A 24,999-nucleotide genomic window follows, 5' to 3' on the forward strand; every position below is an offset into this window, starting at 1 on the left:
TAGATTTCAATAAGATATTTATCCAATGCCAATGAGCCACGACAGATTTCCGATAAGATTTTTAACCAATCACGGGGCACCACGTGTCACAATCTATTTACAATCTTTGAGGATAGATTTCAATTAGATTTTTAACGAATGACGGCATGCGTCGTGGCATTATCTACAATCTAATCATTTCTTTTTCCTCCATATAACCCACCATCCACCCTAAGATATCACACATCAAAATCAAAATCTCTATCATTATTCATAGTTTCTGCTTCCTTCTTACAATATCTTCTTCAAGGATGTTGTGGGAAATCGATGAGCAAGAGAAAAAATTGTTTAAGCAAGGGGAAGAAATGTTCAATCTCCAGGTGGGCGAAAATGTGATAGAAGAGGATGAGGAGCATAGAATGAGAGATGACGAAGCAAGAAGCCAAAGAGCCTCACATTATCGTCGAGTCATCCAAAATGTGGCTCAGATCTCCAGGCTCAGCCGTTCCGAAAACCTTGATAGAAACTGGCAATGACGAGGTACAGATCTCTTGGACGATTATTTTGTCCGTAACAATGCATTCCCTGATACGTACTTTAAACGTCGTTTTAGAATGGAATGACATTTGTTCAACAAATCATGATTGCTATTTGCAACCATGATTCTTACTTTGTGCAAATGAATGATGCTTTTGGTGTTATGGGTTTCCTTCTTGAGCAAAAAATTATTGTTGCCTTGTGGATGCTTGCATATGGAGCATCTGCAGACCAAGTGGATGAGATAGCAAGGATGGGGAAATCAACCATTCTTGAGTCCCTGATGAGGTTTTGCTCCACAATCGAATATATCTACACCGCAGAGTACCTCCGAAGACCTACTGAGATGGACTTGCAAAGGCTTCTGAAGAAGGCCGAGATGTGAAGTTTTCCTGAGATGATTGGAAGCATCGACTATATACACTAAACCTGGAAAAACTGTCCAAGTGCATGGCAAAAAGCTTATGAGGACAGAAAATGAGCAAAAAGTATCATTTTGGAGGAGGTGGCATCATTTGATACATGGATTTAGCACAATTTTTCCGGTGTTCTGGGGACTTAAAATGACCTCAATGTCCTTGCTCAATCCCCAGTGTTCAACGATGTCTTGCAAGGAAAAGCATCAAGAGTCATGTAGTGCGTCAATAGATGTAAATACCACGGGCCATACTACCTAGCAAACGGCATTTACCCAAGGTGGTCATCGTCTGTCAAAACAGTGCCACGTCCGCGAAATGCAAATGAAAAACACTTTGCAAGCTATCAAGAGGGGTGTAGGAAAGATGTGGAGCGTTGCTTTGATATCCTCCAAGCTCGTTGGGCGATTGTTAGAGGTGCTGCCAGAATATTTGATTTAGAGTCGCTTTGATCCATCATGATGACGTGCATCATTCTTCGCAACATGATTGTGGAAGATAAGTACAATTATGATGTCGTTGATGAATATGAGCCAGACACGATGAACAATTCTAGAACACAAATATATTGTGCTCATGACGCCATCGAAGAACTCGTGCAACACGAGCCATTACAAAGGGATGGACATTACAATGAAAGGCTCATTCAACGATATACTGCACTTCATGACCCATATATGCACAATGCCCGGTAATTTGACTTGATAGAGCACTAGTGGGAATTGAAACAAGCTGAAGAAACTTAAGTTCATTTAGTGAGTTTTTTTTTTATTTGGTGTGTTTGTAATTTTATTTGGTATGTCACAATCTTGTTGAGTCCTTCTTTCTTCTTTTAGCTCTCCCCTTTCTTGCCTAAGTAGCTCTCTTTCTATCTCATTATCCTGAAATAATCTCTCAGCAACTGCAGCTTTTGCCTCATCTTTAGCCTTATCAGCCTCAAATTTAATCATTTCCCGCGCCAAAGTCAATTCACCTTGGCTAGCAAGTTCTTCCATATATTTTCCATAATCATTTTTGGAAGAACTCCCTTTTCTCTTTGAAGCCTTCTTACATGGATGCCTAATTGGATATCGGGTCGACCCCGACGCTTGTTCAGGGGGCGTTTCCGGCACTTCTTCTATTTCGGTTTCATGAACATACAAGTCATGAACGGGCATAGAGTGTAGATAGGTGCTGCTTATGACAACTTCTGGATCGACAGGCACAGCTCTAAATTTAGGACAATCTTTGACAATATTCCAACGTTCACACCAAGTGAATGATTTATTTTTGGTTTTGGCATTATACCAAGCTTGTGCTTGAAGTGTCTACACAATGCGGGAGAAGAAATAATTATAATCAAAGTAGCTAATCTAAAATTGGGTATAGTAAAAACAAATAAATACTATATTGTTGTTACCTGATTTGCTAAAGTTTCCCCACTTCAAAGATTAGAACTAGTTTGTGCCAAGACGTCTCTCAAAAAACTAAACGATTGGCTGAGTATTCTCCAATGACTGGATATTGATTCTTTGGTTCTTTTCCCACCAATTTTCTCAAGATAATTGGTATGAATAAGACTCCACATTTCTCGCAACTGCATTTCATTACCCGTAATCGGATCATTAGTAACTTCAACCTAACTAGAACACAACGTAATATCTTCAATAAGCGTCCAATTCATACCTGCATCATTAGTCATTTTGTTCGAAACCAATTGGATTGAAACTTTGAGAGAAAGATTGGAATATGGTTGAAAGTAGTTGAGAAAATATGAAATTGTGGTTGAAACTTTGAGAAAATATGAAATTATGGTTGAAACTTTGGGAAAATATGGTTGAAAGTATTTGAGAGAAAGATTGGAATAAGGTAGAAGATAATGAGAAGGTATTTATAGAAAAGTACAATCAATTTTTTTAAAATTTTAAAAAAATTCAGATTTTTTATTAATTTAATTAATTTTTGCCGTTGAATTTAAAAAATTTTGAAATCCAACCCTCCAGATTGTGCCACGTGGCACAATGGTAACATTTCAAAATTTTTAAATGTGATTTTTTTTTTTAAATTTATAAAGGCGAATAACGTAAACCGTTGATCTCAAATCCAACGACTAATATTTAGGAAGCTTTCAAATTTTTTTTACCATTGGAAATCCAACAGTCTAGAACAAGTGAACATTGAAATCCAACGGACTAGAAAAAGCCACATGGCCACCAACGGTAACATTCTGTCGTCTGCACCACAGGCCCCAGGCTTCTGAAATGTTGTCAAGATGCGCCCCCATGCACACGTGTTGTGCACGCGCCTGACGCAAAAATAATAAAAAGGTCGTTGACGCCACCCTGACGTCAGCGTTGCATCATCTGGCCCTCGGGCTCCTTGGCCACCAATTCGTGTCGAGCCTCTCACTCGAGCCCCTCCCTCCCCAATCACCTGCATGGGCTGGAGGTTGTTGCTGGGGCGTGTGGTTCTTCAAAGTAGCCTATCCATCGGGCTCCAACGTACGATGGAGCTGCTCTTAGGCCAAATATGAGTTTTGACCCAAAACTCGTTTTTTAGGCAAATTTAGGTCAGAATCCCCCCTAGGTTAATGAGCTAACCCCCTATATATGTGTAATTTTTTTAGTTTTATATTTATAAATCCATTGAATCAAACAGCTAAGATCTAATATGATTAAATTCCATTGTAAAAAAAAAAAAAATCTAACGATTCAAATTTAAATCCAATGACTAAAATAATTTGTTTTTTTTTTCATGTGTTTCATATTCTTTCATAGTGTTCCTCAAGTTTCATGGTATCAGTTTAGTGGTTTTTCAATATTTATCAAGATCTAAAAATATTTAGATTAAAATGTTCATAAAATTAAATTACAATAGTCTACGTAAATTTTATTTTTTTAAAGTTACTTTAAGAAAGAAAAATTATTCTAAATTCATTCTTTAATTACAATAGTCAACATAATTTACTTTTTTTTTAAGTTACTTTAAGAAAAAAAATATCCTAAATTCATTCTTTAATAATCTCGGACTAAAAATTTAACGCATAAGGGTTAAAGCAGAAAAACTGTTTCTGAGTTAAAAATTTTAGGTTTTAACCCAACGGTTGGAGATATTCTAAGGTCAACAATCCTAGGTTATTCAATCTGAAAGATCTACACATCAGATTTCCAATTCGTAAATTCCTAAGGGCATCAATATGCTTCCACAACAACATATTACAAAATGACCAGTCGTAATTTCCAATATTGATTTTTGAAACCTATATTTATAGCATTTTGTGGATTAATGATGTAGAAGGCAGATTTTTGTATAAACTTGGAACCGGTGGTAAAGGTAAAGCTGTTTAATTTCATAGCCATGTAAATCCTTGGGTACTTTGACTTTTGACACATTCATGAATCCTTAGTGCCCAAGTAAATCCAAGTTGTAGATTACTTCCACTTCTAAGATAGATCTAAGAGAAAGGCTAAGGCCAGCCGCTCACCGCATGTGTGACTGTCAGCCGTAAATGTGTGCGCGTAAACTCTATATAATATGACATAGGCAGGGAGAACGCAAACATGAGAAGGACTAACTAAGCATATAACAAGTTAACAACCACAATTCACAAACGAAAGTTAGAAGCAGTTCATATAACAGTAACCCGCTTAGTTTAGTTATTAACTGTCCGCAAAAGCAGTTCTAAAATGCTGCACTGATGTGTTAGAATTTACTATGGATCGTTACTTTAATGGAGGGAGGCACTGGTGGCTACTTGAAATGACCGCTTATGATTCTTTTGCAGTGTGATACAACATGGAAGTGAAACTGATCTTACCCAGGTGAGAAATAAGCTGAACGAGAACTAGGGAGATCCGCTGGAAGAATATGTTGGCGTGCTTGTTTCGCAACCTTGAGCTACAACATTGGCCACAAAGAAGATCCCTACTTTGGCACTGCAGTAACACATCAAATTTTGAGAATTTTACAATTATAAGCAAAGCTGTCTTTGTTTAGACTAGAAGAGCACAATGTGATGTAAACCAACTAATCGTCCGGATTCTCTGTCACTCCTACGTCAGTTGTAAGAAATATCTTTGGCTTGCTATTGCAGGAAAAAAGATGCTGCCAGTCGCAATTGAAAACAGAATTCATCTTAATTGGTTTGGTTAATTATATTAGGCCGTTAATATTAATTTTGACGGACTCAAATTCCCGGCCAAACCCTTGCAATCTTTGGGAAAAGTGTTTTCAAACAGGAAAATTTCAGATTTTGATTGGAAGAATGCAGTTAGAAGTTTAGAAGAAAGTAATACTAATACCTTAACTGAAACAAAAGCCAGTTTGAGTCTCCTCTAAATGAAAACACCTTACTTCTATCTTTCCACTGTCCACATAAGACCTGCAAACATAGTCATACGGGGGTGCGATTAGAATTCAAAGTGACAAATCAACTTCTAAGAAAGATTTCCAAATGATGGACAACAGAAAACCATGACGAAAAGAGAACCAAGGTAACTTACATTCTGCAGTTATTAAGAGATATATATATATATATATATATATATATATATATATATATATATATATATATGCAAATGCAAAAAACCAAACAAAAGTCCATTTTGAAAAATTCTTAATCGTATAAACATCTTGTAGGTCCACGAATAAAAATAAAGCTTCTCACAACTCTAAATGAAACAGAAAACAGAATGAAAACAGAAGGTTAGTTCTACTATTAGTAAGCCAAACACAAAAACTCAATACACATCTTAGGAAGCCTTCAGATCTCATAGCTATATTGGTCATTGATGGTTCTTCTGTTGGTATTGAAAAAGTTTGCTAACTCAATACCAAAATATGTGGGTGATAAGTTTACAAACTCTATCACACCTCTCACTTTCACTCTCAATAAAATTGGACAAGGAAAGAAATAGAGAAATAGAGAAATAGAGAAATAGAGAAAGGAGGGAAATAGAGAAAGGAGGGAAGCAACAAGCTTTGGTAAAACACTTGCACTTAGATATATGAAAAGAGAGTTTACAAACTCAATAGCTTACAAGCTGAAATTAAATGAATGGGAAATGGGATTCGGATGGGATGCTCTAAAGCTTAGCAAGATGGCCTATTTATACAAAACAGAAAATAATAAACAATGCAACAACACATGCAATGAATGGGGTGTTTAACATCTTTACACCCTTTAAAACACATGCAGGAACTTTGGACAGTCTAGCACACATATGCAGCTATCTTTCCAGCTTGCAATCAACACTCTTTCGGCTAATACATCACATGGCAGCACACTGCTGTCTTTTAATCAGCTTTCGGCTAACAGATGGAGGGAGCAATGATCTTTGTAGTTGCTGGAAACAACCTGGAAAGAAACTAACAGCTTGCTTTAACCATTAACAACCTGTTTTGATTTGATTTTCCAACACACCTCCTCAAATTAAAACGCCTTTATGCCTAGCATTTCACGTAGCAACTTGAATGGCTCAACTGGCAGTGGCTTTGTGAATATGTCAGCCACTTGTTCCTTGGTGTGATAATAGACAAGTTCGATTGTCTTTTGCTTCAAATGGTCCCTCAGAAAATGGAACCTGGTATCGATGTGCTTGCTCCTTCCATGTTGGATTGGATTCCTAGCAAGCTTGATAGCTGAGATGTTATCCACATGAATCACAGTCGATTCCATTTGTGGATGACACACTGTCTTCAACAGATTTCTTAACCAAATTGCCTCACACACGGTTGAGGCTACAGCAACATACTCGGCTTCACACGATGACAAAGCAACAATTGATTGCTTCTTTGAAGTCCATGAGAAAGTTGTTGATCCTAGAAAAAACACATAGCCAGTTGTGCTTTTCCTTTCATCTTGGTCACCTCCCCAATCACTATCTGAATAACCAAATAATTTTACATCTTCACCAAAATTATAAAATAGACCATAGTTTAGAGTACCTCTTATGTACCTCAAAATTCTCTTGGCGGCCAGCCAATGAGACTCCCTTGGTGTTTCCATGTATCGACTCACGAGTCCAACACCATAAACTATATCAGGTCTTGTGATTGTAAGGTACCTTAGGCTTCCAACCAAGCTTTTGTACACGGTTGAGTTTACAAACTCACCTTCTCCTTCCTTGGACAGCTTCAATCCAGTTGCAACTGGAGTGTTGACAATATTGCACTTGTCCATATTGAATTTCTCCAATATATCTCTCATGTACTTTTGTTGAGAAATGTAGATACCATCACTTCCTTGCTTCACTTCTATGCCAAGAAAGTATGACATTAATCCATTGTCAGTCATCTCGAATTCACTGAACATGGATTGCTTGAACTCATAGAACATTGCTTCATTGTTTCCTGTAAACAACAAGTCATCTACATAGAGACAAATAATTAAGAACTCCCCTTTTTCACCGTTCTTCATGTAAACTGAATGCTCGTATGGACATTTCTGAAATCCATTTTGGTGAAGGTAGTTGTCAATCCTTGAGTTCCAAGCTCGTGGTGCTTGCTTGAGGCCATACAAAGCTTTCTTCAAACGATACACCTTATCTTCTTTTCCTTGTACTTGGAAGCCTTCTGGTTGTTCCACGTACACTTCTTCCTCAAGAACTCCATTAAGGAAGGCTGACTTGACATCTAATTGATAAATTTTCCATTTATGCTGAGCGGCAAGAGAGATTAGTAATTTTACCGTGTCAAGTCTTGCAACTGGAGCATAGACTTCATCATAGTCCACTCCATACTTCTATTTGTAGCCCTTTGCTACAAGCCTTGATTTGTATCGATCCACACTTCCATCTGCAATGCGTTTGATCTTGTAAACCCACTTGACACCAATAGCCTTCTGATTTTGTGGGAGCTTTGTTAACTCCCAAGTGTCATTCTTCTCGATGGCATGGATCTCTTCTTCCATGGCTTTCTTCCAACAATCTTCTTCCACAGCTTCATTGAATGAGAGAGGCTCATGGTCTGCCTAGAAGCAGAAAAAATTGGTTTCTTCTTCTTCTTGTCCATAAATCTCTGTGAGACTCCTTAACCTCACTGGAGTTGAGGAGCTGCTTTCCTCACTAGATGTAGGACCACTCCTTGCAATTCTGTGCACTGGAGTTGTTGTGATTGTTTGAGCAGGCTATTGCTCAATAGGTGGTACAACTTCTGGTTCTTCAAAATCAATGGAGACGATCTTCTCTTTACTGACTTCTTTGTTGTTCCACTTCCATGTCTCTTCCTCACTGAAGATGACATCTCTACTAACCACTAGTTTGCCAGTTAGTGGGTTGTAGAGCTTGTATGCCTTGGACTCTTCACTATAGCCCACAAACACACACTTCTCACCTCTATCATCAAGTTTCCTCCTCTTGGCTTCTGGAACTTGAGCATATGCAACACACCCAAAAATTCTTAGGTGTGTAACATTCGGCTTGTATCCACTCCATGCCTCTTGTGGTGTCATCCTCTTGACACTCTTTGTTGGACATCGATTCAACAAATAAATCGAACAAGCTACAGCTTCTGCCCATAACTCTTTTGGCAAATTCTTCTCCTTAAGCATGGACCTTGTCATGTCAAGGATGGTTCGATTCTTTCTTTCGGCTATCCCATTTTGCTGTGGGGTATAGGCAGCAGTAAGTTGATGCCTAATTCCTTGCTCCTTGCAGTATGCTTGGAAAGCATTAGAGGTGTACTCTCCACCTCTATCTGATCTCACAGCCACAAGCTTGTGGTTACTTTCAGCCTCTGTGAATGCCTTGAACTCCTTGAAAATTTTTAGGGCAGCTGACTTCTCCTTGAGAAAATAGACCCAAGTCTTTCTACTGAAATCATCAATGAAGGTAATAAAATACCTATTACCTCCATAAGACATGGGATCCAATGGACCACATATATCTGTGTGCACCAACTGCAGTGGTGCCTTTGCTCTCCATGTATCACCAACAGGGAACGATAGTCGTGCTTGCTTGCCAAGCACACAACCTTCACATACTTGGCGTGTGGCTTCAATTTGGGGTAGACCACGAACCATTCCTCCACTTGACAGCAACTTTAGGCCATTGAAATGAAGATGGCCAAATCGAAGATGCCATTTCCATGACTCATCTTCCATTACACCGATGTTGCAGCTTCCAATCTTTGTGTTCAAATTCAACGGAAACATCCGGTTCTTTGACATTCGAACACTTGCAATAAGCTTTCTCCTTGCATTCCTGAGAGTGAGAAGCATGTTCTTCATATGTATAATGTACCCTTTCTGGAGCAGTTGACCAATGCTCAGAATGTTGCTCTTCATACCTGGTATGTAGTAGGTATCGGAGATGTATTCTTCTTTACCATCCTTCTGGATGATTTTGATCTTTCCTTTGCCTTCAACTGGCAACTTTGAGGAGTCACCAAGACTCACAGATCCATAAGGCCCATCTTTGAGTACGGCAAAAAACTCTTTCTTTCCACACATGTGGTTGCTTGCACCAGAGTCTAAATACCAGACATCTTGTTGGCTACTGATATCATGGTGTGCTAGTAAGACTGTAAGTTTTTCACCAGCATTTCCACTTGATTCTGCCATGTTGACATGCTCACCATTTTTATATGAACATTCATTTGCATAATGTCCATACTTCTTGCAACTGTGACACTGGATATGTGCCTTTCCTCGAGTAGATCTCCACTCCTGAGACTGACCTAGATTTTGTGCATAGCCTCGACCTCTTCCTCGGGGTCGTCCTCGGCTACGGTTGGATGAACTCCCACGACGTAAGTTCCACTGCCCACGACCTTTATTTGGTTTGTCAATATTCAACTTTGACTCTAAAGCTTGCTCTAGCGTTGTGGGGCTTGTATTCTTCTGAATGCGTTGCTCGTGAACTATGAGGGATCCTAGTAGCTCCTCTGCGCTCATCGCCTCCAAATCCTTGGATTCCTCAATGGCAGTCACCACATGCTCAAACTTAGATGTGAGTGATCGGAGTATCTTCTCCACAACTCGTACTTCATCGAGTCTCTCGCCATTTCTCCTCATCTGATTTACTATCACAATGAGCCTTGAGTGATAGTCGGAGATGCTCTCTCCTTCATTCATGTGAGCAGTTTCAAAATCTGCTCGAAGTGACTGTAATCTCACTTTCTTGACCCGATCTACTCCTTTGTAGATTGTACTGAGTGTGTCCCATACTTGCTTGCTCGTTGTTGCTTCTGCAACCTTCTCGAACGTTGAATCTTCTAATCCTTGATAAAGAAGATACAACGCCTTCTGGTCCTTCTTTCGTAAGTCCTTGAGAGTGTTCCTTTGATCCGCAATATATACGGCTTCTTGCCCGGCAGTGGGTACAACATACCCACTACTGACAACTTCCCATAGCTCCTGTGATCCAAACAATGCTTTGAATTGGATGCACCATCTTTCATAATTTTCTTTCTTCAATGTGGGAACTTGGAGTTGCACTAAGTTGGACACCATAACTGCTGCACCTGCCAGAATGGTATTCTGGCTCTGATACCAATTGTTGGTATTGAAAAAGTTTGCTAACTCAATACCAAAATATGTGGGTGATAAGTTTACAAACTCTATCACACCTCTCACTTTCACTCTCAATAAAATTGGACAAGGAAAGGAATAGAGAAATAGAGAAAGGAGGGAAATAGAGAAAGGAGGGAAGCAACAAGCTTTGGTAAAACACTTGCACTTAGATATATGAAAAGAGAGTTTACAAACTCAATAGCTTACAAGCTGAAATTAAATGAATGGGAAATGGGATTCGGATGGGATGCTCTAAAGCTTAGCAAGATGGCCTATTTATACAAAACAGAAATTAATAAACAATGCAACAACACATGCAATGAATGGGGTGTTTAACATCTTTACACCCTTTAAAACACATGCAGGAACTTTGGACAGTCTAGCACACATATGCAGCTATCTTTCCAGCTTGCAATCAACACTCTTTCAGCTAATACATCACATGGCAGCACACTGCTGTCTTGTAATCAGCTTTCGGCTAACAGATGGAGGGAGCAATGATCTTTGTAGTTGCTGGAAACAACCTGGAAAGAAACTAACAGCTTGCTTTAACCATTAACAACCTGTTTTGATTTGATTTTCCAACATCTTCAAGATTATCATTATGAGCCTTTTCACTTTTTAAACTGTACAAGCCATAGAGAGGGAGAGGACAAGAGAGAGAGAGACAGAGAGGTTGGCGGAGATGATGATGACGATGATGAAGTTGAAGACTAGTACAGAAAAATATGATAAAAAAAGACTCCTAATAATCCGCATAACCACTCCAAAAATGAGTTTTCCATCATTAGGCTTATAAAAATTAGCTCATCATTAGTTAAATCTCAAAATTCTCAACCCTAGGATAACAACTTGACAATTTATTTGCAATGCAATGAAAATGAATACACTACACAATTATAATAGTAACAACAAGAAATCGACCCCAAAATTTTCAATCCAATGACATTTCATGCAGTACACCTAAAAAATGTAAACTAGCATCAGCGAAAACAAAAAAAATTATTGCAGCACTGAAACACCTATGATGCAAAGGGATTTAAACAGGGGTGGCTGCATGTCAATCAATAATCGTAGTTATAAAGGAAAATATTAAAGCCTATTAAAGAACTAGAGGCTTTATTGACAACCAGTCGGAAAAAAAAGAGCATAACTATGGAAGTAGAGAAATGAGATGAATATAACTGCTTTTATTAAATAAACTTGGCACTTCCTAATCCTATGATGGCATGACTGACCGAGAAAACAACTTCTGATACAAGATGCCCAGAAGTGCAAGCTAGTTCAAAGAAATAAAATAGATACCATTGAAAGTACCACATGACAGTCAAGATGTGATTCCCAGTACACATGACAGGCTTGCTTCCCATGCAAGTCATGTTTTCGAAAACATTTAACATCAAAAGTGAAATAATAACCAAGGGTAAAGAAATGTCAAGAACTAATCTTTTAGAAAGGTAGGATCTTCTTTACCGTTTTCAATATATCAAGTTATAAGAAAGTGTTCACTGAAAAAGTACGTAGTACCACCTTAGAAGAATTTGTTAAACACGGCATGATGAAAAAATTGGATGAATTTATGGCAGAGAAAACGAACATAAATTGAAAAAGAGCTTTGTGCATACCATCTGATTACAAACTAAGATCTGACCACATATGCATCGAGGCATAGCCTGCAAGATAATCATTCGTTTAGCATCATAGTTACTATAATTAACAAAATGAGAATATAAGCGAAAGATAGTGTCAATTCCCATTTACGTAAAAATTTACAAGCCAAAGGTGTACCAACATACCGCCAATTTACAAACAATATTTCCCCAAACCATCAATTTAAAATTAACCTATTGATCAAAGTGAAACAAGTATGTTTCCACTTAAATCCAGTTATCTGACAAGCCCTACTTCCTGTATTGTCCCCGGAAAGGGTACCATGTTTCAAACAATCTAAACAACAACAATCTTAAAAATTAAAACATTAAAAAAAAAAACAGTGGAAAACATGGGCATCTAAAATGTAAATGAGAAATCAAAAGACTTGACACTTTCTTGACCGAGAAATAACAGTGGACAACTTTTTCATGCGGTGTTGCGGCTTAGGCAAAGGTAAATCCTTGACTTCCAGAATTTGAATTTTCCTTCTCTTTCTTGGATCCTGTTGATAAGCTTGATGGAGTTTTCTCTTACTAGACTCCATCTTCTGTGCATCATTCCAATCCACATCAGGTCTAGGAGTCTCCTTACGAGGGTTTATTCTGGAAGAAGAAAGAGGGGTCTCCTTATTAGGGTTTTGCGCAGAGGAAACAAGTGGATATAGACTTTGGAGCACTATCTCCAAGACCTTGCCTTTACCGAAGGATGGGAAAGCTTTACCCTTGTTCTGCAGTGCGGGTTGCGGTTTAGGCAGTTCAGGTGGAGGCAAAATTTGAATTTTCCTTCTGTTTCTTTGTTGGTGTTGATAAGATTGGCGGAGTTTTAAGGTACAAGACTCCATCTTGCGTGCATCATTCCAATCAATATCAGGTCTAGTAGGTGGTTTAGAGCTGTCTTGAATAGGGTTAGGGTTTTGCGGCCTAGAAGAAGGAAGTGGAGGAGCTACGGTGACACTGAGGACTGTCTCGGGCTCATAAATCTTTTTCTTCTTACCGTCAAAAACTGGAAAATCTGTCACTATCACTGCCACTGCCACCAATTGGTCGTCAAGATCAACATCGTCGAAGAAGGTGGAGGGATTGAAGTCCAAGTCCATGGACTGGACGATCGAGAAAGCTTCAGGATCAAATACGATTTGATCAAAGTCGTCGTTGCCCTCCAACTCCATCATGTTCTTTCAAAATCGAAAGTTGCAGAGCCCAGAAGCCCAGAGAGAGTGGATCGATCCACTTAGGGTTTTTCGCAATTAGGTTTTCAATTCAAAAAAAATCAACGCATGCGAGAACCCAATTTGTGTGCAAAATCGACTAAAATAAACACCTCGAGAAAATTAAATGAACCAAGAGAGAAGAAAAGGGGGAACCTGTTTGTAAAACTTGATGGTATCCCAGAGCGAGAAGCTTGATGCCTGGAATCTATCTGTCTCTGTTTCAAAGTCGTCCCCAGAGAAGAAAACGATGTGAATGCCGTTACGAATTTGGGGTTCTAGGTTCCGTTTGATTTGTTTCGGATTGGGGCAATCTCTTTGATCTGCAGTGCAATTCAATTCAACCTAATTCGGCAGAGGAAATTAGGGTTTCAGGTTTGATCAGGGAGCAATACGAGAGCGAGAGAGGGAGGGATGTGGGTAGCGTTGATCGAGAGCGGGAAAGAAAGAGAGATTATGCGTTTCGTTTTTGAATTTAGGAGGTAATGACCGTTTGGATTTTTTTGTAGTTGCCAACTCTCGCCGCCTATTCGGTGGTAATTGACCAAAATACCCTTAACTTGCAAATTTTTTCTCTCTTCTTGGTTCCACTCTAGTTTTGTGACTCTGAGGATTATTTTGTAATATTCGTTTTTCAATCTTCATTCAACAGGTTATAGCTGCTTTCACTTTTTACTATGGTTTAGTGATATTACAAGTGAGAGGTTTTAAGTCTGATTCTCACTAAAGGCAAATTAGAACCATATTATTGCTAGCCAATTATAAGACTTAGCCATTCCTCAACCTCTTAGATTGACACGCCCCGCCCTACCAGAACTCACACGAGAACTTCCCGATGGGTCACCCATCCTGGGAATGCTCTTGCGCGCTATTCGCTTAACTTCGGAGTTCCCATGGAACCCGAAGCCAGTGAGCTCCCAAAAGGCCTTATGCTAGGTAGGGATGGGAATAAACAAAACCTTGAGGGCATAGTCGGGGCCCAAAGCGGACAATATCGTGCTACGGTGGTGGAGCGGGCCCGGGAAGTGGTCCCCCCCGGGCCGGGATGTGACATAGACGATCTCCAACGCTTGAGTTAAAATGTAAAATTTTTGACCCAGAAAATTAAAATTTTAACCGAGAACATTTTTTTTGCTCCAATCCTTCTGGGTTAAAATTTTAGCCCGAGATTACTAAATAATGAATTTAGGATAATTTTTTCTTAAAGTAACTTTTTCAAAAATAAAAATTATGTGGACTATTCTAATTTAATTTTATGAACATTTTAACCTAAAAATATTTAGATTACGATAAATATTAAAAAATCATTAAACTGACACCATAAAACTGATGGAACATTATGAAAGAATATGAAACACATGAAAGAATTTTTTTTAATTATTTTGGTGGTTGGATTCAAATTTGGACCAATGGATTTTTTTTTTTTTTTAACTGTTGGATTTGATCATATTAGATCTTAGACGTAGGATTCAATGAATTTATAAATATAATATTAAAAAAATACACATATATGGTGGCCCAGCCCGTTAACCCAGGAGAAATTCTAGCTTAAATTTTGCTCCAGAAATAAGTTTTGGGTTAAAACTCATATTTGGCCCAAGGGTTAGAGGCTTAGACCAACTCCAATGGTGGGCTAAAAGCCAAATTACCCCCCAAAATTTCCTCCCAAACCCACTCCAACCCAAGGGAAAAATTTGGGTTAAATGCTAAATGCTAAACAAAGACCAAATTCCCCCCAAAATTTAGCCCATAAATCGGAGTGGACTCCACCCAATATTTATCGGAATTTAAATTTTTTTAGATTAAAATGTTCATAAAATTAATTTATGATAGTCTACATATTTATTTTTTTTAAAAAATTTAATTGAACAAAAAAAAAATAGCCTAAGTTCATTCTTTAATAATCCCGGGCTAAAATTTTAGGCTAGAACGGTTGGAGCAGAAAAGCTATTTCTAGGCTAAAAACTAAATTTTCCGGGCTAAAATATTTGGCTTTTAGCCCAACCATTGGAGATGGTCTTAGAGCAAGTTTGGTGAGTTTAGAACCTTAAATTTGAGTTTTACTCTAAAGGTTGGAGTAAGTCTTAGCGTGGATAATATTATTTGTTAAAAAATATATATATAAAGGGTTATCGCTACTAGCAGAAATTTTTTACAATAGAAATGTTAAGAAGACTCATAAAATGAGATGTTTGTGTGAAAAGTAATATTTGGCTCTACATTTTTTCAGTAATTGTGACTCTTTCTATGTCTTTTAAGAATACATTACTTATTATTTATCTAACAATTTGATGTTTGTGCGGAAAGTAATTGATAAACTTGATAGCTTTGCACTAATGCATCCAACTTTTTGGATTCTTCAGGATATTTGAAGCAAAGGAGATTATTAGACGTGGTGCTAAACAAAGGTACACATTTTTCTTTTTATTTGTTTTTTTTAATCATAATGCAATGCAATTATGTCTGCTTTAGGTTTAGTGTTAGAATTCAAACCAATGAACTAACGGATGGTTAAGACGGTCATTAAGTTTAATTTGAATATAACCGTAAAGAGGAAATTGAAGTAATTGTCCATGAACTTTTAAACGATTAGAGCTTTGGTCCTTGAACTGAAAATTTGTGATTTGTGGTCCTAAACTGATTAAAAGTAAAAGTAACCGTGGGATTCAGTGATTGAGGAAACTCAAGTACTTACTGTCTAATCGTCCCGCTCTTGAGCAACTAGCCATGGATCACGCCACCGGGAATCGGGTTAATTAAGAGTTTCGGGCCCTTTGATTGCCTTGAAGTATCTAGCTATAGAATCTGGTTTTAACCTCAAAAACATTGAATAACCTTGTTTCATTCAACTTTCGTGGACGTGCTATAAACCTGGTTCTTAGTAAGGTACCCTTGCTTGTTCAGATATCCATGTCCGTCGACCGAGCATACACCGGGTCTTAGCCAACTTTCTTGCTGTCTTTCTCAGTTAGAGTTTCTTGAGTTGGATGCCGCCGGAGCTTTCTACAAACAGGATCATGTGTTTCCTACATTAACAAATCTCGAGCAAAAGAATGAGCAGCAGCAGCTGGACTAGGAGGCCGAGGATTTCCAATGGCATTCCAAACCCAAAGAGAAACACTGCAACTTCTCAACACCCTCCTCCTGACCCTCTGAACTGAAGATTTGCAACTCTTTTTTCGGTCAATAGCTCTGGCACTCGACGTCTCCATAGAAAATCTCAGGTCAACTACACATCATAAACTTTATTTTTGTAGTCTTACATAAGTCACTTCAGTATATGCGTCAACCTGCGACTTGCAGTTGCGATTCATCCCAGTAGAACCATCCACGCATCAATTATCTTAGGTCAGAATCAACTGGGATGGATGAAGTTATGTACCTGCACCAAGAACACATTTCTGACCGCATGATAATTAAATCCCTATGCATGAATCACGTTATTTACGCAACGGAGCAGACATTTTAGATGAAACAGATGAAGTAACTATAAAAATTTCAAAACATAACATAATTTTCCATTGCAATCCTTCAAAATCGAATCAGATATATGTTGCCTGAATGGTCGGCCCTAAACAGAATCAATGGACACAAGACTGGTTTACATGGGAGAACAAAATTTCAGGTTAGGTTAAAATAACTGCAGTTAGTTGTTAATGGGCAGCTGCAAGACTAGTTACATTTCACGGTCTGTAGCATGAGAGAACTGAATCGCGGCAGAGATGCCAATACTCTTTGTAGGAGATTAGCATCCACGGAAATATTGGAAGATCAGTTCCGATTGTACATGGAATCCTGGAACCAATTCAAAGAGTTTATATTTGAAAAGCCAGGAAATAACAGTCAAATTTGAATTCAAATTTCAACTCACCGTCTGCCAGTGAGGACTCCATAAGCTGCAGTAGCAACCAATGACCGAGGTTTCCCAGAAAGAAGCTTTTTGTAGTGAGGCATGAATATTTGTCCTGATATGAATATTCCATCAATACAGTTAGAAGAAAAGTATCAGACATAAATAGGTATACTTTATCACTTCGACAGTACAATGCATCTTTCAGCTCGTTATCATGAATGCACGTTCTGCATAAGCATAAATTCATGCATATAACACAATCTGCATAAAACTTCATTTGGAATTAGCTTATTAAAGCAATGCTACAGAAAACGCACGTGCACAGGTAAACAGAACCTTGCGACAATGCACTTGAATTATTGAAGTTTTAAAGCTTTTAATTTTGCATGGTCCTGACTCCTGATCGACTTAAAATGAAATATTTCAAAAGCAAACCCCAAGTAATTGACGTGAAGCTTTCAGACTTTCTGAGATACGGTAAACTACAGAAACATCATTAATGCACTTAAAAAAAGATCAAGCTCTCACCTACAGTCAAGAAGTTACTATGGAGAAATGAAACCACAACAGAAGATCTAGTGAGGTCCTTTCCGGTCTGCAGTTTATCTGATGGTGAAATAATACCCTTAGGAGAATCAATTCCACCACTCCAAACAGACACTATTTCAAACCATATCCCAGTTGGAAATCTTCTCGGCCTGACCAACCAAAGGAAAATTTTGATATATGGTGTGGCATGGATAACAGATATGGTCACTTCAATCAGTACACAGATAAGGGTGATAGTCGTGTTCATAATGGTAAAAAAGATGTAGAAAACAGAAGTTGTCGGTAATAGAAGTAGGAGTGGTGTGAACAGAAGAGATCCAACGATGTGTTGCTTGACAGTGTAGTCATAGCTATCTAATCTCTGACGAAGAGGATTCCACTTTCGGCCCCTGAAAAACATTCAGCAAGTACATGAGAAACTAGATGTTACAAAACAGCAAAACAATTACTAAAAAAGGACAAATTTTACTTATACCTTCACCAGCTATATACAATTGAAATTCTATATATCAATGAATTGAGAGAGGTGCACAACAAAAAGGAACCTTTTCTCATAAAATAGCAATTCACGTCAATTAATTATAACAAAATTATCTTCACTACACCAAAGACTAGCACATCTTGTATGGGCTTTCACTGTACATATTTATACATACAGACATTAGTACATACATAAGTATATCAACAGATAAATGGATATAAAAAGCACAGCAATCTTCTAGATACAGGATGTTATGCCTACTTATATTATAAAAGGAAATATATGAGAAGTTAGTGGATCCACAGATTTAACATTTTAGCTTACACGAAAATGACTCTGCTACGGGAATACGGGGTTTCCAATTTCATTTTTTAGCATTATGGGCATTCTTATCGCAGATGACAGCTGCATATATGGAAAATCTAATACGACTATACAATCAAACCCCTATATAAAAGCACAGTCGCAACTAGCTAGGCAAATAAAAAGGTCAAGGTTAAACCAACGAGCAAAGTTCCGCAATGACATAATCAGGGAAAGAACTGCCTCTTGGAAGGTTGGCTGTGCTTCTAAATCATGCACATCCCTTTGTTACATTTGCAATCGAGGACAAAACAACTTCATCTAATAAATTAACTGAGTGGTGATGTGGCAAGGAGGTAGATGTCTCTAAACATACATATCATATAATTTTCACGTTGCCAGACAGAGTCAACATTTTGTCCTGGATTGCAAATGTAATCAAAATACTAGGGTACAATTAAAACATATTTAAAGTACAGGGAATTGGAAAATGGGCTAAACTGCAGGAAATACAAGTGTAATTTGACTGAAGAACTATGTATTAAAGACCTACAAATCCAACCAACAGGTGCTGAATACGCATATGGCGTGTTAAGGAATAGAAAATAGGTTGGTTAGAAAAATGACCCTATCACATGTATACAATACCCAAAGAAAACTGAAAAAGAAAGAACAAGACATCACCAAGTAATACCTGAAAAGGCGCCACAGAGCTGCTAATGCCTGTATCTGAGTTGAATACAAAAGTGATATCAACCAATGAAGAGTAGACACATGCAACGTTGCTAGTGCAATCAAATCGATTATCAAAGCAGCAGGTATAGTCACCCCAAAAATGATTCCTGATATAGCAAGTCCTCTAATGAAATAAAGAAAGTGGGACCCCAAAAAGATCCAAATGGTAGACCAAATCTGGATAGCAGTTAGAGAAATCATCCCAAGAACTCCTGCCAATTCATTGTTTAACTTAAAACCTGCAGGTACCCCCATCAACCAAACACAGCCTGAGCGCAATAATTCATTCGTCATGTCACTGGAAAATTTCAAGATCCATATGCATGCAGATTCTCCATGATACAACAGTACCAAACCAAACAAGTTTCCCAGAAGTACATCAACAGCTAAACTTGACCACACGGAATGCTTATGCAATGCGGCTTTCTCCGCGTATTCCACACTTGATGGCAACCTTTCAAATCCAGAATAAGGTGATGAAATAATTGCAATTAATTCAAAGAAATAAGAGCCTACTACCAGAAAGAAAGAAACAAATGGAGATGGAACAAAAAAAACACAAGACGAAACAGACTCATCAGTAAATGTCTATTGGAGATAACAGGTTATGTGTAACACAAGAAAAGATGAAAGGGTTATTGTCAATGCAGTGAAGAAGATGATAGAAGAGATCAGGTGGATGGGCCAATCATGGTCACAAACAAACCTAAATCTCAGCCTACAAAAGTACAGATAAAAAAACTCTGAACACTTGCCGGGTACAAAATTTATAAATAGGAAAATTTCTTATAAACCAAACTGGAGTGAAATCTAATAACATTTGGATTTATAAATTTTATCCAAAATTAGAATGCAAATGAAAGGGAATATAAAGCCCAACTTATCAGTCAGACAACTCCACAGGATTGAAAACATATCTCATATTTGCAGTTGAAATTTCATCTTACCTCATTCCATTATCTTGAAGAACGATTGGCCAATACAAGATCTGAGAACCACGGATTCTGATATTTATCATTGAAATGCTGAATACCTTTACTAATATAAGGTCTATCCAAGAGTCTGATGCATAATTCAGAAGTCTATAGAGAAACTGAAGAATGACATAGAATAAAGTGGATAATGAAGCCACAGACATGGCGAATAGTTGCCATACAAAGCCCAGAAACCTGAAAAGCCACAGAGTAACCATTTAAATACCGCAGATAATGCCAGACATAAAAAGGAGAGTAGTAGAGAGGCTAAATGTGTGAATAGATACATGTAAACAGTAGAAAAGCACACAAAAGACGTCTTGGGACCTAGGCATCTCTCAAAAACAATTTCAGCGGTTGCGGAGCTATTAATTGCCAGAATGACTGTATCCTGCATTTAAAGATAATAAATATTGTTTCAATATATTAACAAAGATAAGTCTTAATCTACAAAAGAATTCTCACAAACTCTTACCAAATCAAGGAGTTGCTGCTTTTGGTGAAGTTCATTAACCCACTTGGGTTTTCTCAAAGGTGCACTCACTTTCTCAAACGAATTCCAAGGATGTAATGAGAAATGGTGGGCACCATAGGCAGGAGTCTCGTACAAAATTAGCTAAATTTCATCAAACCAAAAACAGAATATTAATCACCAAAACATAAACATGAGAATCAAATATAAAAGTTAACAGCTAAATTAAGTCCAACACATGCCATTTAAGCATTCATGACTTACATACGTGGACATCACACCGAGAAACGATTTGCCCATTCCAGTGAATGTGATGCAGTTTCGGAATCCAAGTAATGTCCTTTCCAACTTGTTCTTGAGGATCACACATCATCGTAATCCAATAACCGTTTCCCTCAAAATTTTCCCTACATTGTTCTACTGATCCACTGAGCTTGTGGCACCCACAAGAAGAAGAATGAGATTGATCCTCTTCTGTTTGAACCTTAAACAAATGACCCACTACACACAACATAGAATTATCCTGTAGTAACACAGGCATCCTTCCGTTCGCGTCGTAAAGAATTCCCTGAAAACAATATATGACTTCAACCAATTTCCCAAACCATACACAATAAGCAAAAAAATCAAATGCATCCCGAAATTCGATCAAATGCGGTAACAAATAAACAGATTGAAAGCGACCCACATAAATTACTGCTAAATTTGATTGAAATATGATTGGCATTCACTCATTGAAGAAGTTTATGTACCTGGAGGCTTGATTGAATACCACAAAGCGCGAGTTCAGTGCAGACAAAAGCGACGACGACGTCAAGAGAAGACGGAGAAGAAGAAACGAACCAACCAAGCAAGAAATTGGAGGATGATGATGGTTTGCTCAATGAGAGTTGCTTTGGCCACCAAACCCTACATCTCTTTCCCATCGTTGTGGAGACAACACAGATATGTGGGTAGAGACGAAGACGAGGTGACGAAGACACTATTTCAAATTTTGATGTAAAAATAATAAAAACACAAAGAGAATAAGACCATCTTCAACTATAGACTAATTGCCAAATTTCTCCTTCAAACGAATCAAACCCAATCCTACCCAAGCCAAATCTTTGGACTAAAAGCTAAAAACTAAATCCAATTAAATTTCCTCCAAAATTTAGCCTAGGATTCAATGTGGGCGAGTGAAACCCGACGTATGTGTGCCAATCCCCCACTCGCCTGACGCGCGCAATGTGCGACCCTTCAGACAGACAAGGCCTCACCCACGTGGGCCTGTCTGCCACCTTTCCCAGGCGCCCCAACGGCTACTTTGATTCGACGGTCACGATCGACAGACCGTTGGTTGATCCAACAGCCTAGATTCAAATTTATATATTTTCTTGTTTTTATATTTATATATTTATTGAATCCAACAGCTGAGATCGAATATAATCAAATCTAATAGTAATAAAAATAAAAAATAAAAAATAAAAAAATCTAACAGCCCAAATTTAAATATAACGACTAAAAAAATTTAAAAAATTATTTAACTCAAAATTCACTCAAAAACTCTATAAATACCTATGTGCTTGTTCAAACATCCACACAAAACTCACTTTTCTCCTACAATTCTTCTAATTTTTCTTTCTACCATTTCCAAATTTTGTGTTTATACATCTCTATCATGATTTTCATATTCTTACATAGTGTTTCATGAGTTTCATATGTGGATTTAGTGATTTTTAAATATTTATCGGAATTTAAATATTTTTAGATTAAAATGTTCATATAATTAATTTACAATAGTCTACATAATTTTTTTTAAAGTAAATTTAAGAAAAAAATTAATCTAAGTTCATTCTTTAATATTCTAGGGCTAAAATTTTAGGCCATAAGAAGTAATAATACTTTGATTAAAAAGAGAGGTAATTTCTTTTCCTTTTCCTTTTGCTTTTCTTTTTTCTTTTCTTTTTTCTTTTCCTTTTCCTTTTCTTCTTTTTCTTAACTTTTTTTCTCATTGGGTTCCCTACTCCAGAAAAAATCATTTATGTATAAGCCCTCCCATTAATTAAATAAATTACGCTGAAATTTTAAAAACATCTCCAAAGAATATATTAAATAAGTATTTTCAGAACAAAAGATAGTGATAAAAATGATAAAATTTGACAACAATCTCTAGTCAATCCTGATCATACCACATAAAAATTGGCATTTCGGTTAGAAAACGTTCATGCTGTCTTTTTTTACTATTATTGTTGATGTAGACTTTTTTATTCCTTTTTAAAGATGCTTTAAAACAATTTCTAAACGAGATGTCAAAATTTTCACCCGATATGTTAAATTTAAACTATTATTAATTGTATTATTTAATTTTCATAATTTCAATTAGTATTTTTAAAACAAAAGATAATAACAAAAATTATAAAAAGCATTTATTACCCACTAAAAATAGAAGCTGTCAAATTTGACAACTCTCTTTATTGCCATTTCATGTCATGCCACATAAGAATTGGCATTTCGGTTGGAAAACACTATTGTTGTCCTTTTTTACTGTTGTTGCTAATGTGAATATTTTGACATCTCCTTTGAAGATACTCGTGTTCATAATGTTTATGAAGCATGTGTTTCGATTGGCTTATAACTTTGTTTGGTCAGTCATTTAATACTATAATATAATGATATTTATCTCCACTTATAAGTGAAATATTTTAAGTTTGAATCTTGTGAATAATGCATTTTATATCATCATATTATGATTGACAAATTGTGTGACTTATTTCAAAATATGCAACCCTTAATGTGAATAAGAAGCAAGGAGAGGAGTGAAGCAAGAAATGCTTCATTTGCAGAGTTTTTTTCACAATGTTGTAATTTGATTACATTTCTTGTTCCATGGGATTTATAAGAAGACGAAAATGGTGTCAAAAGTCACATGGGGTTGGGGAGGAAGTGGGCGAAGTTGAAAAAGATAGATTCGAATAAGGCGGGTGTGAAGTTTGAATATTTCTGTCGGGTAAAAATGACCCAATTGTAGCCAGTGTTCTAAAATCAGCCTACGTGCTAGGCAGTGAAGGCCCGACTTGATTTTGGGCAAATTGTTTTGAAAAAATTGGTTTGGAACTAGGCGGTCCTAGGCGGGCTAGGCGGCTAGGCAGTTTTTTTTTTTTTATATTTTTTTTATTAATTTTGTGCTTTTTTCTTTTTTGGTTTCATGGTGGTATACTTATGGAAATGGTGTACCTAATTTTCAAATGATGAATTTACTACAAGTTCATCCAATAGTGAAACAAATTGAAGCACTTTTGAGGTGATACATACAAAGAAAATAAATAAACTAGATACAACAAGGTTAAATAATTTAGTCTATGTCCAATCCAATGCAAGAATCATGATTCATGAACAAGAAGAATTTAGTCTATCATCCAAAACCTCTCTTTATGATTATATGCTTGCTGTTTTTTGAATACTGAACTTTTTGGATATTTATAATTTGTGTATTTTTCTACTTCTATTTTTGTATTTTATCATTCTTTTATTATCTATACAAGTATATTTTTTTAGGTGTAAATAAACACTTATTTACAATATATATAATAAATTTACATAAATCCGCCTAGGCGCCTGTCTAGGCCCTACCTAGCTGCCTAGGGGTTAGGCCTCTACTCGTCGCCAGACTAGCGCCTAGCGATTTTTAAAACTTTGATTGTAGCATCACTTAAAACTGTAATAGTTGCTGCAAGTGGCCCTCTACCACAGTGGTGGAGAGTAGTGTTGCCCTTACACCACGGCTTGACTTCGAATCTCGTTGATTTCCTAATCTAATCTAATCTAATCTAACAAATATATCGTTTAACAAAAAAAAAAAAAAAAAACCCTTTAACATTAGCTTCCCGCCTTAGACGATGCTTCTTATTTTTCGAAAAAATTAGTTGGAATTGCTATAGCTATTTGAGGATGCTTCTGATTTTCAAAAGTTTTGAATTGTTATAATGTTTGGTTAAGTTGTGGTGGGAGAAAGTGGAATCAAAACTTCGGCTGAAAAGCAGAATTTTCGAGTTTTTCGAAAAAAAAAAAAAAAAAAAAAAAAAAAAAAAGCAGAATTTTCGATGCTGTCATTTGCGCTTCTGCTTGAGGTCTTTAATGAATTTTTCAACGTTCTCTTCTCCTGCTTTTATTTGTCATTCTTCTCTCCCCGTACCCCAGCTTCACTTCCCTCTTCTTCAAAATTTTCACTTACTGTCCTCTCCAAATGTTCACGCTTATTCAAGTGGAGTTACTTTCTTTAGATAATGTTGATTTTGAGACGATTTCTTCTCTTTTCAATCTTCCCCTTTCCCTTTAATTTCTGTGGTTCAACAAATTTCATATTTAATT

The 24,999-nt window shown here is 37.1% G+C and overlaps 1 protein-coding gene and 1 long non-coding RNA gene across 4 annotated transcripts; both read right to left on the reverse strand.

Annotated features, from left to right (window-relative positions):
* Window positions 1-4,433: 4,433 nt before the first annotated feature.
* On the reverse strand, window positions 4,434-13,741 carry LOC148692425 (uncharacterized). Its single transcript, XR_015954511.1, has 4 exons — window positions 13,439-13,741; window positions 12,048-12,095; window positions 5,213-5,292; window positions 4,434-4,846 (listed from the first exon to the last, which is right to left on the reverse strand). It is a non-coding gene; the product is annotated as an uncharacterized LOC148692425 (long non-coding RNA).
* Window positions 13,742-16,778: 3,037 nt separating this feature from the next.
* Window positions 16,779-21,723, reverse strand: LOC137745988 (N-acetylglucosaminyl-phosphatidylinositol biosynthetic protein gpi1). Of its 3 annotated transcripts, none has more exons than XM_068486029.2 (9): window positions 21,402-21,723; window positions 20,918-21,217; window positions 20,653-20,793; window positions 20,465-20,568; window positions 20,151-20,372; window positions 19,163-19,657; window positions 17,664-18,073; window positions 17,154-17,247; window positions 16,779-17,077 (listed from the first exon to the last, which is right to left on the reverse strand). In XM_068486029.2, exons 1-9 carry the CDS (start codon window positions 21,573-21,575, stop codon window positions 16,966-16,968), a joined length of 2,052 nt encoding a protein of 683 aa, XP_068342130.2. In that variant the 5' UTR covers window positions 21,576-21,723; the 3' UTR covers window positions 16,779-16,965. The 3 variants fall into 3 exon arrangements, with proteins under 3 accessions (XP_068342130.2, XP_088538202.1, XP_088538201.1); XM_088682076.1 differs by having other exon boundaries at window positions 20,914-21,217; window positions 21,402-21,665; XM_088682075.1 differs by having other exon boundaries at window positions 20,918-21,234; window positions 21,402-21,522.
* Window positions 21,724-24,999: the final 3,276 nt, after the last annotated feature.

The sequence above is a fragment of the Pyrus communis genome, chromosome 12 (assembly GCF_041283825.1).
Source record: "Pyrus communis isolate YQ-2024b chromosome 12, ASM4128382v1, whole genome shotgun sequence".
Lineage (NCBI taxonomy): Eukaryota > Viridiplantae > Streptophyta > Magnoliopsida > Rosales > Rosaceae > Pyrus > Pyrus communis.